This window comes from Trachymyrmex septentrionalis, unplaced genomic scaffold (genome assembly GCF_001594115.1).
Source record: "Trachymyrmex septentrionalis isolate Tsep2-gDNA-1 unplaced genomic scaffold, Tsep1.0 scaffold62, whole genome shotgun sequence".
Lineage (NCBI taxonomy): Eukaryota > Metazoa > Arthropoda > Insecta > Hymenoptera > Formicidae > Trachymyrmex > Trachymyrmex septentrionalis.
In genome coordinates this window covers 3,705,948-3,720,426 of record NW_017305800.1, presented here as the reverse complement: position 1 = coordinate 3,720,426, position 14,479 = coordinate 3,705,948, and the positions used below count along the sequence as shown (strand labels likewise).

The 14,479-nt window shown below is 33.8% G+C and overlaps 1 protein-coding gene across 5 annotated transcripts in view; it reads left to right on the top strand.

Moving 5' to 3' along the window:
* LOC108752833 (four and a half LIM domains protein 2) overlaps positions 1–14,479 on the top strand; it is a 132,137-nt gene that overhangs the window by 76,109 nt on the left and 41,549 nt on the right. For 4 of the 5 annotated variants that reach the window (XM_018493956.1, XM_018493951.1, XM_018493957.1 and 1 more), the window contains one exon: positions 13,431–13,605. In XM_018493956.1, coding sequence (XP_018349458.1) covers positions 13,431–13,605 — 175 coding nt within the window. Of the gene's footprint in view, positions 1–8,264; positions 9,010–13,430; positions 13,606–14,479 lie in introns of those variants that run through there. The other variant, XM_018493954.1, reaches the window with a different exon arrangement.

The window sequence follows — 14,479 nt, the reverse complement described above, 5'->3', positions numbered from 1 at the left end:
CCTGAGCAAGATCCCTCCATTTGTGACCCTCGTACCCCATTTCGTTAAGGTCCATTCTAATATTATCCTCCCATCTACGTCTTGGTCTACCCAATGGTCTTTTCCCATCCGGTTTACCAATTAATACTTTATATGCAATTCGATTCTCATCCATACGCGCCGCGTGACCGGGGTACCCGGGTTAATAATGGCATAGATTTCATAATCATAGTAATATATATGTATATAATATAAAAAATATTTCACATCAGTCGATGTTTATGACAGGAACTTAAATTGAAATGTCCATGAGTTTACCAATTAAAGACTCGATAATGTTTGTTTTGGACGATCACAGTCTTAATATTTACATCAAAAATTTTTGAGCGGATAATGAGACAATTTCGATGCTCATGACGATTTAATTTACGGACTTATTGCGAAGCGTATAATTACGTGCACACGCACTAATTAACGCGCATCTTCCAATTAAATTTTCTGAGTATTCCTTACAGTGTTAGCACGACGACTAACTTTCGCGCATTTCTTCGCGTTGCGTAGTGCGTTCCAATCCGCAATATCACGGTTGGTAATTTTGTCGTAGCGAAACGCAGAGACAAGCTAGTCAATAAAATCTGCTGAGGAAATCCCCGCTGCGACAAGGATTGCGAAAAAAGAAGAAAGAAAATTATTATACTAACAATAAATCACGAGAATTGCTCTAAAAAAAGAAGTTAAGTAAAAAAGAGAAATATAAAAATATACTTAGATATTTATATTAAGTTTTTATATTAAAGATAATCTTTGATATAAATAATAACACTGATTACAGTGAAATAAATATTGTCGAGTTTTCAATTGATAAACTAACTACTTTATTTCTTTCTCTTACTTGAAGAAACATTATATATTGATTTATTATTTTTATATAATTTCTCTATTCAATATAAACCTTGATTTATTTTTGAGGTTCTATATCAATTTGTTGTTGATAGTGAAAGCACATATTTGAAGTAAGAAGTGAAAAAAATAGAAATTTTATGTTATTTAATTTCTTTTATTTTTATTCTTCTCTATACAATCTTTTTTTTTATGAAACATATTTACCAGATAAAAGATCATGTACAAATTTTTCTTTGTAAAAATTTCTTAACCAATTTACTCTTGGCATGGCATGATGAACGTTTCTTCGCCAAGAAAACGCGCCAGGACTTTTACGTACTCTCTCTCTCTCTGTTTAAAGATAATAAAATCCTTTACGATTAAAGTGGCGGCGGCGATGAGAATCGCATCGCGCACCGCAATCTTTCTTGTGCGTAAAACGTTCTACAGCAAGTTTACAAAATGACTGTAATTAAAGTTACTGGGAATATTAAAGTGATTGGCTACTGGCTCGGAATCGTGCAAATAACAGCGAACATCAATTTGGGGTTAATAATGGCATAGATTTCACAGTCATAGGTTTTATTTACTTTCTACTATAAACGAATTATTTTATATTTCTGCGAGTGTGTAATATTGTGAAATACCCTTCCAGGAATAACTTATAAGTATGATTTAAAGTTGAATACCAATTGCAACATACTTTGCGTACATGGAGCGATGCTCAAATTGCATATTTTGCATCGCAAGTAAAATGAGGCAACTTAAATATACACGTTCGATACTAATAAGAGAAATTAAAGAGAGTGCTGTATATCCAAAACCGAATTATAGCCACTAAAAAAATCTTTTTTATGATTAGGTCCATGTTTTCTAAAACTTACGCAAAATTTCATATTTAAAAAATTTTACATTTCCCTTGTAAATACCAAGAATATAATTATTTTCTTATTATACGTGGATCTAAATAGAGATTGAAAGTTTTTCCGTTATCTATTCGCGATATGTAAACACAACGAAATTTCGTATCATTGGATGCTGAATGTTTACACTGGACCTGGCGAACGCACAAATTGAACGCGCATCTTCTTTAACGAGCGTAGCGAAATGCCACAGTGTCATTTTACATGGCAACTTACACGCTTGACACTCATTGGATCGATGCTAAACGTCGATCTTGCAACATGATTCTTGTTAAAACACCCATTTCACGTGTTATCCTGGTTCATTTGCAGATCCAGAATTTTTCGTCGAGGATAGTAACGATAAATTTACAATCTTAATGTAACTAATTAAATTAAAGTATTAATATAATATAATGTAATTATCCCTCATATATATAATACACATGATTGAGTCATTCGTATCTTTTCTTTTTTTTTTAAATACACAACTTTCTAAAGATGTTAAAATATATGTTAGAAGCACTTTATAATTTTTGTATACTTCTAAAAATTGACTCAGATATGTTGAATGACCCATCATGCATGTGTAATAAAAGATCGGTCTCATCATAATAGAAACCGTGTTGTATTAAAGGATTGCATACAAATATCTGTAATTAAATAGATTATGTAATTATTTAATACAAATATCTGAAAATCATCTAGAAGGAATAAAATGAAGAATCGCGATCAAAAATTGTAATTGTCTTAATGTTTTTTTTCTACAACACTTAATAATCACTTACAGTAAATAAATATTTACTCGGTAAAAATGATAATTAAATCAAATCAATGGTTCTGAACCAAATAAATATATATTTTTATTCAAATAAATATTTATTAAAATTTAATACATTTCTTTTCAGTGTAGTTAAACTTTACTAAGAGACTAACAATTTTCACGAACAATTTACAAATGAAAATTTTTTCTAAAACAGGCACAATTATTTCTCAATAATCGGAAGGAAAACAAATCGAAATATCATTTTCAAATTTGTTCGATTCATTCATTGTATTGAGCGTTCACGGAATGAATCTGACGTTTCTGGATTACAAGAGGAGAGGGACACGCATAATGCAACAGTTGCATCGTCATCCAGTGAGATTCCCTTCTGCTCGACGCGTCGTCGCATCAAGCAGACGAGTCTCATTTGCGCCAAATGTTCCGGAGCCCTTCGGGAACACCCGATCGAGGCTTGCAAGCTACCTTGCGACTCGTTCGAGCATAGTGGGAGCTTTGGCTAAGCTTTCGACCGACACGAGCGACGAACGCGATCGTAGTCGCGCTTGCGCCATCATGATGGCGCGCTGTTTCTCGCAGTCACCCGGTATTAACTATAGGTACGCACCTACTGACGTTGTCGCCGTCACACCGCGTGGTGCCAGTTTGAAGCATGCTTCTCCTGCGGATGCACTCTTACGTGACGCGCGTGGCATAGTTTCGTTGCGTTTCTTCGTGTTCCGAATCGGACGTCAATTTTTCCCAGATGCGATGTCGGAAAACGATTTTATAGCTCGCGATCGATGATTCTGGGAAAATGGCAGTGACGTTAGGAAAGACTTGGTTTTCCGTCTACATCGGGATCTACGAGATGTACACTGACAGCTAGTTAGAAAACTTATGATAAATTTGATCACTCTTACTGCATTGAATTAAAGGCCATTTTATATAAAGTATCTTAATGCAGTGGCATAACATAACTAACTTTGACAACGAAATAATAACGTATATTCAGCTAAATAACGTGATGATATCATTACTAGGTATTTAATCGTTCAAAGTATTTATACGCTTTTACATTTAACTTTGCCATTCGTATAACATTTGTATAACAATTTTTAGTATACAGCTAATCTAGTGTGATATGCAAGTGAATTCTGATTATTAATCGCAGAGAAACTATATATTTTACGTGTAATAACATATAATGACATAAGTACAATTTGCTAAACATCTAAACGCGTGCTATAATATATGATGTGCACGATGATTATATGTGAGTGCACGTATTCGTGTTCAAGAATTTGAATCACGATATGATTCAGATGACTTTGGTATCGATGCTTATCACTATAAATAATGAAATATTTTGTTATCACTTAACATTTATTTCTCGATAAATACGTATGTAATAACTGCGTTTGAAGAAATTGTAAAATTCTTTTAATGAAAGAAATCTTTTATCCAATTCAATATTGGATGCAGAATACATCTTTTTCTATTAAGTCCCGTACATTCTGAAACCATTGTCATTACAACGTCATAAAGGGTTGCCGTAAAATGAAACAGCTTCGTATTTATCTGACCGTCATGATTATTTCGATTACTAGGTCGGTTTCTTCTGTTTGTAAGTATATAAAGCAACAGTAGCGAGGAAAGACGCGATTAGTCAGACACCGCGACTTTCCCCGTTTCATCTTAGGAGAACGCCCGAGATATTTCGTGCGAGACGTGGAGAAGCTGCGTTTTATCGTGCGTTATTGCGTCTATTTCCGACGAGGACTATTACTGGCGTTTATATATAGCGTGCATTTATCTAATTAATAGCTATTAGCCGCGCGGCCTCTGATTCTCGGTCGACTTGTCGGCACGATGTTGTGCTAAGTCAAAAGCTTCCGGGCGTCTTCTTCCGCGTGACACCTGTCAGTTCAACCGAGCAATTTACACATCGCTATCCGCATCGTGTGATCTATGAACTTGTGACCTACGAAAAATACATCCAAAATATTTTCGTAGATTTTAACGATGCTATCGTACGACGAGAGTTTCTCTTCCTTTTTTTTTTTATTAACCTTAATATTTATTATTCTAATGTTAATTCGTCCTGTGTGATTAGGTACAATCCAGGTCAAAAGTTTGGAGACACTTATAAAAAAATTGACATTTTTAGAATTATAATTTATGACTAGATCTCGAATTATATTTCTAAAAATATTGTTTATACACGTCTCCTTGGAATATATATGATGTTCTTTCATTATAATTATTGGTTATTGCGAAGAATATTGCCAAAGCCTCAGTCAATAGTCGAATTAGGAGGATACTCGCACGGAATACGGGAGATCTGGGCTGAGGTAAAATTTTTCGCAATAAAATTATGTAATTTTTAAATGTCTTATTAACAATCAAATTATTATTGATATATGATGCTTATTATCATAAAAGTTATTAAATTACTTGTCAATTTAACATGTGACATTAATACTCCAGTTCTGTTTACGATTGTGTTTCAAGACTGAAAAAGATTTCAATGCGCGATTTGCGGATTGAATGATATATAAATGCACACCGAAATATTTACACACTAAGAAGATCCGATCGAAAATAGAATTTTTCTTTCTTAATTTGACTTTTTTAGAATTACTCAATCAAATATTCATAATATTGTATTTTTTTTAATAATAATTCTTTAGATCCAGTAATTTTGTTATTAGAATTAAAGAATTATTTTTTAAAAACATATATTGTTATGGATGTTTGAGTAAGTAATGAAAATGTCAATTTTTTAGATATGTTTTGAAACTTTTGACGTGGAATGTATATTTCATAGATAACCATAATTCTCATTTAGAGAAATGAAAGAATACCCGCTTTTTGTACCGCTTTTGGTAGCGATGTATGTTGCATTTTGCGGACGATTATTGTTCCGTACATGTATCAAGATATGCCGGGAGTCCTAGTTTCAAATATTACTCTTGGCAGAGCGAATCTGTGACTGACTAACGGGCATCCTCTCTACCACGATGATTCACCTGCGGACGAAATAGCCATTTTCCAGGTAAAGCCGTTTCCGTGATGGAAAAGCGTACGTGCCCCATTAAATAAACGTTATTGCTCTCGATTAAAGCAATCCATTAATTGACTGGGTGCGTGCCGCGTAGAGGTACCGCCTTTTCTTATTTACGTCGATCCATTTTTATACAGTTTTCATCGAAGCCGGCCGGCATATTTTATTCAGCGCGTGCAACATAATTGTGCAGAAATAGCAATTCGAATTAATGCATTTCTGCGAATCATGGAAAATGTTAACATCGAAGAGCTCATGTTCTCTTGATTGCGTTTGAATTGTGGGAATATCACATGCGGTCGTTAGCAGTTATTATCTTAATCGTGCAATTCCTTTTTAAAGAGAAACAGATTAGTTTCAAAAAGAAATTGTAATCTACTTTCTAAATGTAGATCACAATGTTTTTTTTTTTTTCAAACTAATTTCGAGAAACGAGCAAGTATTAAATATCTATATATATTTTAGTTCCAAAATATAACACTAATGTAATCCTAATTACTAATGCAATTTAAGCGGTGTATGTTAAATGTTTAAATATCAAAATCAATACTTTATAAAAATTTGAAAAATAAATTTGCTATATGTAAAATATTATTCATTATTTCCAGCGGCTAGAAAATTACGACAACAAATGAATTTACAATGAATTTAATTTAGTGTAGAAACGTAAAGAGTTATCAATGTCAACAATAAAAAAATTTCATTATTTTAGCGCCTAACAATTTTACCATTTTTTTGACAAATCAAAGACGAACGATACGAGAAGTTGACCGCATTCCGCTATCTTCACTGTCAGATTTATCGGGATAATCTGCCAGTCGAACAGCACACGGCACTTCGATATTATTCGCTTAACATGTGCATGAGAAACCACATGCGATCGTGAACACGTTCCTTAAAACCATCTTGCCAGTCGATCTTATGTATCGATCGAAAGATTAGCTTCACGATCTGACATTCACGTTTTTGAAAATTACTTGAAGTCATCTGACAATGTATAGCTGGATAATAACATACATTTGATAGGCAATGAAATACTTTTTAAAGATATCTAGAAAAAATTAATTTCAAAACAGTAAAATATACAAATCCATTCTTATTATTATCAGTGTAATTTATTTTAACAGACACTCATTAATAATAATTAGTTAAAAAATTAATTACAAATATTTTAAAAACTACAGTATATTACAGTATAAATATAACAATAAAATTAGTCAGAAGTAACTTGAAAATATCTGATTCAAAGTTTACGTAAGGAAGGATAACATAGTAAAAAAATCAGATTTATTTGTCAAGATTTTTAAACATCCAGTCATTACTCATGCATGATGTAATTCAAAGTACTTACTCAATCGGGTCAGTTCATGCATGTTTCAGTGATATAAAAGAGAGAGAGAGAGAGAGAGAGAGAGAGAGAGAGAGAGAGAGAGAGAGAGAGTGAAAGGATGAAACTGATCAAACGAGGCTGCCCTCGAAACGTCAAATAAATGGCTTATTAACTTGGCCAGCAGTCAATCTTATGATTGACGATTTGATTTTTTTAATGTCAAGAGGGATTCGATCTCTGCTCCTCCAAATCCTTTTTCATGCGTTATAGCGGGACGGGGGCCGACGATCTTTCCTCACTATAAATAACCGTGAATCGCAGCGATTTCCGCAATGAAAATAAATTCAACGATATGTATGTGCGTATGAGCGAACGAACACCCATGCTTCTCGTTCGTCCGTCGTTCGCATCCCCGACACGACATGCGCATAGCGGAGCGCTGTAATTATTTTCGCGAAGACAACCGGCACCCACTCATCGCTGATCGTAAAATAAACCGCGAAAATCGATTTGCCTAAATTATAAACTACGCTCACGATGTATGACATGGTGTTTGCATTATGATGTCCACGCGTCTCGTTTAACGCGAAGAGATAAACCAGATTATCTTGCGCGAAACGCATCTGATAAGTGTGCTCGACTCTCTTAAGTATTCTCACAGCTTACGATGTATTCTGTACCCAGATAATGCGGCCACACTATCGCATTTGCATTTTCCATTCTTTTGCAACTAATTTGCTATGTTTGCATGTAATATCTATTATTATTATGTATTCATTTTCTTTTTTTGTAATATTCTGTTATATTTTCTTTAATAATTGGTCTTTAATTAGTCTGTAAATATTTTTGAAAAGATAAAATATGTCTTTTTTTTGTTAAACATTACATTAATTATTAAATTTCTCGACATCTTATATATATATTTTTTAATATTTATCATTTTATATTTCTTATATTATGTTTATTATTATATATTTATATTTATTATTATTTAAAATACAAATGACATATTTTATTTACCTTACATTACATTTTCAAAAAAGGAATTGGAAAATCTTATTCAAAAATTTTCGAAAGATATTTTTCGAAAGAATTTGAGAACATATTACAACTAAATTATATATACGAATATATACGAATATATTTCTTATAGAATATATTGCCAAGTTTAAGATTAATTGGATGCATTTTTTTATCCCTAAGCTATGACTCGTTTTCTTCGGGCACATCGCAGTAATTTTAACAACAGACAACTTTGATGACTGTCATCCTTTAATTAATGGACTACAAATAATAGAATTATCTTTAAAAATAGTCCCCAAATGACACTCTTTGTGCTATCATAAACTATCTTGTTTATTTTGTGAATCCAAGTTGATTAACCAAGACAAATAAGCTCAATTTTGAAAGAAATTAGTATCTTTGAAGACAATAATGAAAAACATGAAAGTGACAAAAAAAAGAAATGAAAAAACCATGATGCCGATTGCCGAATCGGCACCCTGAACGAGCGACTGCAGAGGCGTCACACGACGCCGACCTTACTTTCGGGGCCGAACTTGGGTCCGACGAGGATGAGCCCGAAGGGACCCGGGAGCCAGGACGGCCCGAAGATGGAGGTGCGGGTGTCGTGCGTGGCGACGCCCGGCGCCGAACCGCAGGATATCCGCGTTCGTATACCGGAACCGAAAAAACGGCCCATGAGCCCACCTCTTCTCGAGTCGACGATGCGAACCAGGTGTCCGTCGGTCCCGGAGAAAGACTTCTACCGGAAGACCTCGTCCTTGGAACGGCGGGACCGTTACCCAACTCTGTCCGGCACGGAGATTAAGCGGGGCCTTATGTCAAATTCCGCGGAGCCACTACAAACACGCAGACGGAATCCCATGTTGGACCGGAGGAATCGATATCCGACTATCACTGGTGCGGAACTCAAACGGAGTTTGGCGATTGGCAAATGTCCCCTCGAGGACGGTCTGGATCTCAGCTTAGCACCGTGGCCCGGCATGAAATGGGCCTGCGTTCGAGTGCTGCATCTCTACTGCAAGGTGTTCGACCAGTTCGAGCTGTTTGAGCTGATCGTTAGGTAATTGCATGTGGTGGCTATAATGACATGCCTGATTTGATAAACATGGCTCGTATAAATGAAAAGTGTGTACAATTGTGAATCTACCTCATGTTATTAAAATGTTATTGCATTCACAAGATTTTCATTATCTTCACAACGTACTAAATTTTAGATTTAAAACTCTTGCCGATTCACTGCAGCCGTTTTGGATTATGATGTCAGAAGCAAGAAATACATACATAAAGAAAATTCTTACAAATTATATTAAAATATAAGTAATTTTAATAAAACAACATTTGGAATTGATAGAATAGATTTGTGAAATGTGAAATTCCCTTTATATGCCGGTAATCAATAAATAACTATATAACTGAAACTGAATTATGTCTAATTAGAAAATGAAACAAATTATATGATAAGTTGCATATGGTCTGTTAAATTGAGATAAATATAATTTTATTCTATTTTAATAAAGGAATAAAAGGAGAGTTTAATATATTTTACACGTGCACTCTATTAAATGCAAATATTGTTTTATTCAAAAATATTTCTATTTTAATATATTTTGCAAGAATCTTCATTATGTGTTTTTGCAATTTGACGGCATCAATCTAAAGATACGTGGTGAGTGATCAGGAGCCTTAATCTTCCGAAACTGAATCACCAAAATTATAACATAGTTATTGACGCTAAATCTAAGACCTATTTAACTTACATGTTGATTGAAAGGTACTAATTAATTTCGAAAAACAAAAATGATATAATTTGTATAAAAAAGAATGAATACAAAATTTTTGATAAGAATAATCCAAGTTTACAGATGTAACGTTATGAAAATTAAATTGTTTGACATTTTTTATAAAGATATTTATAATTGAATAAGTCCAATAGATCCGCTGTCAATTCCGAACGGTTAAAGCAATCGTTAGAAAAGTATTGTTAATTACAATATTGAGAAAACTATTTTTCTTTTATTAAATTATTCATTAAATGATCACACAAGACAAGGCTGAAAAAAAAAATCAATTTGTTAATATAAATTTAAACTGAAACGTGACATTTTTATAATCATATCTAGAAAATTCTTCTAACAATAAGATTTTTCTCAATATTCTAAAAAGAGAATAAAAGTGCTTCTTTTAAGAAGAACCTCAATCAAAGTTAAGCTTTTGATTCCATTGACTCGGGATTGCTAACCGGATTTGTTTACGAAAGATTTTACATAGTCCGATCCATCAACGTGGCTTTTAGGAGATCGCTAAAGCCCAGTGAATATAGCACGAACGCAATTAGCTGCGTTAGTATCTATTAGGCGAAGCTTCTAACAGTTTCCCCAGTGCTTTACGATGGAAAACGACGGGCAAGCAGCGCCAAGCCAAACCCAACCGAATGATTTATGTTAGACTACGTTTGTAGGTTAACGAAGTTGATTTTTCACGCTACCACGTTTGCTTGCGCGAACCAGATTTTATCAAGCACGCAGCTTCTCTCGCCTCTTCTTTTATCATTACACAAGATGCAAAGATTATCATCATCTGTCCTATGTACGATTTTCTAATATTACAGAAATAATGTTTTTCTCTAACATCTCAGATCTTTTATAACACGAGAAACATTTTTCATCTCCCTTTTTTCTCCTTGTTTAGTCGCATTAATAAGTAAGTCGATAGTATGGCATGTTGCGTTTTTATTCCACTCTTTCGATTTTTGTGTTTCTTCTTTGCGCGTTCTCGACATATTTTACGCCTCTGTAAAAAAGAATCTCTCGTGAAATTTATCGTGCTATTTCGTGCGTCACGTCTGCCACTTATAAAATTAATTTGCCATATCGATATCTGATATAAACCCGAAATAAAATTCCTCTTTGAGGTTTTTAAGTCTCGACTATTGAATCATAAAGTAAACTGGACACTTGGCAGAAGATATATTATCGTAAGTAAATAACGAATTTCTAAAAATGGTAAGAAGTAGTTCTGCATGAACTTGTATAAAAAAAAGTTACCGTCTGCTAAAATTTATTGTCAAATTTATGGTCTCTAAAAATAGGAAATGACACAAAAAATGGATATATTATAAATTTAGTAATATATTTCGTATATCATATTTATTTTTTTTTTTTTTTGCTTATATCCGTGACTCATCGAGCGTCTGACTTTTTTGCCATAACTAGGTAAGAATTAAAAATAAAAAAAAATTTCGAATGTGTTTGCGATCAATGTCGGCGGTAAGTGTATATGCGCGCAGCGATCGTCGACGTGAATTGAAATGAATTATGATCCACGTGCAAGTATAATGTTTCACGCGTTCACCGAATTAACGAGGCGTCAACATTAATTTGCATCCAACCTCGCTTAAAACATTGAAACACGTTCGAGAAGACACGAGATTAAACCTGGCTGTAACAAGGGCATTGAGGAAGCGGACGGACGGATGCCTTCTATAGGATCTACGAGAATGTTTTTTATAGCGCAGGATTCCGTGAAACCGCGAGTTATGGTTCGTTAGCAAATAAGATGATTGCACGACTGACATTATCAACGTGACATTATGGACATCGCCAATGATACTCCGGAGACGTTTTTCCACGATGAGAAGTAATCGTCCTTGACATCCTGTACTTTTATGTACAATATTATCGTTCTTGCCTCTTATCGATTTTAAAATTTTACATTTACTTAATAACAGAAAGTTATAAAATATAGAATTAAAAGAAAATTTATTATTTTATAAAGCAGATTATTTTTATATTTATATGTAATAAAAATATTTTATAAATCAAACATTTAATAAAAAGGTACATTAAAATATTAAAGATAGTTGAAAACTTGCGGAATTTTAACGTATATGTTATTTTGATATATGTAATACATAATTGAGAACTGTAGCATGTAAAAATCATACACAGAAAAGAAAATTAGATAAATACAATAAAATATCTACTATTGCATATTAATAATTTATAAGTAAATCTTATTTACAATTTAAATAACAGCATGCGTACTTACAAATAAAAATACATCATACATTCAAAGTGAAACTAATAATCCAGAGAGATTGATTTATAATTGCTATAAAAACTGAATACAAATTTGTATTTTGAATAAGTAAGGCGAAGAATAAATTGCTATTATGGTAAATGCTAAATATTAATTTGCAATAAATGTTCGTTTTTTCTTTACGCCAATGAGTCCTAAAATGAAAACAAAAAGCATGAGAATAAAAAGGAAAAGAATAAACTCTTACCTACGTGATAATTCGAATCCTTATCTCGCTGCTATCGTGCACAAAGCATAGATATAGCCACGAGAGAAGGTCCCCTCGCATTAATGGCAAGGGTCTCGGCAGCCTTGGAACCGACATCCGGAAGGGTGCGGTAAAGCCGTGATAAACGTCCGGCGCAAATGCATCCCCTTGATTATACGATCGCCGTTCGATACAGTACTAGTATCGATCCGAGGCCTCTCGCGCGCTCTTTTCGCCAGTAAAAATTTCCTGTCGCACCCACGCGTTACGTACATATACGGAAAGAATGATTTGGCTGATGTATCTAGAAATTTAATTAGAGATGCAAATCTGAAAATTATTTCGTTAGGTTATCGAAATTATTAAGTAGGACGCTCAGGCTGATTGCTGGAATGTCAAAAGTTTTTTGTAGTATTACTTGTCATGCTTGAGTTTCTTATATATTATTAATTGTTTTGATGGTCCAGCAAAATTATTTTCAAATCTGCCTACTCTCTAAATTCTTCGGAATGGAATCTCACTTTAAACAGTGAAAATTGAATCGATCTTGAAAAAGAATGCCTCAATTTTTTAAAATAAGATTCCACTTCAAAGAATTTAGAGAGTAGGTAGATACAGATCTGAAAATATACTTTTGCCGGACCGTAGCGACAGTTGTTGTCCTAATCTTTGTATAATGTCTTAATTGACATTACACTTAATCAATGACTTAATTAATTAACGCGTCAATGGCGTTTAGTTCCATAGCATGGCACAAAATAGTAATTAGTAAAATGGCGATAATTGTCGCAAAGCTATTCGCGAGTATTTAAAGTTAATGCAGCAACGACTAAAGCATCGTGTCGTGGTAAAATTAAAGAGAAAATATAACGCAAATTCCAAAATGAAAAAAATTGTTGGCACTTGGTCTAATTATGTGATTATCGACTCACAAACGTGACACATGTAAAGGTACTAAAACTTTATTGGGTATCTCATCACAGCGCGCGCCATGTCTTAATAAAGGACACAGCAAATATTTATCAGAGAACTTCTTTCCTTCTTGGACGAAAAAGATGTAATTGAAAAAAGTTTTAAGTCGCGATCTTATACGTAACATTTATATCCGTCTGTCTTGAATAGTGAAAAGATTTCATTGCACGTGCATAGAAGATCTGATTCTTAATAATAATATATTTTTTTTGTTTTTCTTTCAGAAAAAACTGCACTAGCTGTAAGTGTCCGCGCGAGGCCCATGATGTCTGCCACGAAGAATGGGTGTCCGTCAGATCCCGTTTAGGACTTAAGGGCGACGAATCGAATGGACCTATCGGTGTGGATCCCAGAGAAAAAGGTCTCGCTTGGGTACCTCCTGGACTTCCGTCGCATAAGGTGAAGTTTTCTCTTTGTTTACATTTTTGTATTGAAAAACAAGCATTAAAATAAAATTTATACAAATTATATACAAATTAGTACATATATTATACATGAAGAAAGAAATATCGACACAAGTTATGTCCTATGTAGAAAGTAAAGCGTATTTTATTATCAGTATCTCCATATTTAAAAATTAATGCTTATAGAAAAGGTTACAACTCGCATAAACCGTATTCTTTTCCTCTTCCTTTCGCTGTTAAATAAACTTTTTAAAATATTCTTTAAAAATTCTCCGATTCCAATTTGATTCAATGTTCTTATATCAACACACACCCATCTTATTTTTGTCTTTTAAAAATATTCTCATTTTTTATTTTTAAATTAGACATAACTGTGCCTATCACGATTCTAATTTTTGGATCTTACAAAATACGTTTATCGTTGCACGGACAGAGTTCGCATAGCTGACAAAGATGGTTTCCCTAAACGACCGTTTGCAGTTTATATCGCGAAACGAATGGGATAATAACGAGTAGTTGTGGGCGGAAGAAAGGTAGAAGCGAAGCATGCATAGTGAAATAGACGTACGAGACGTTTGACGGCCGACGAGAATCCTGGCGTGCCGCCAGCTTTCAGTATTTTTCAAAAAATCCCAGCGCAAAGCTTTACAGCTTAGAACTGGTCTTTATCACCACCGGTGTGTTTTATTATGGAGGCTCTTCATGGTTTTTTTTTGTTTTTTTTTTTAATTTGTCTGGGCCACTTGCGGCCGATCAGCTTCATGCATTTACGACGTTTTTGATACCAAATATTGAAACCGCATCGCATAGATCGTTTGCACGCATCTTTTCACGAAGACCAATACGGACGAAAGAAAATCATGATATTC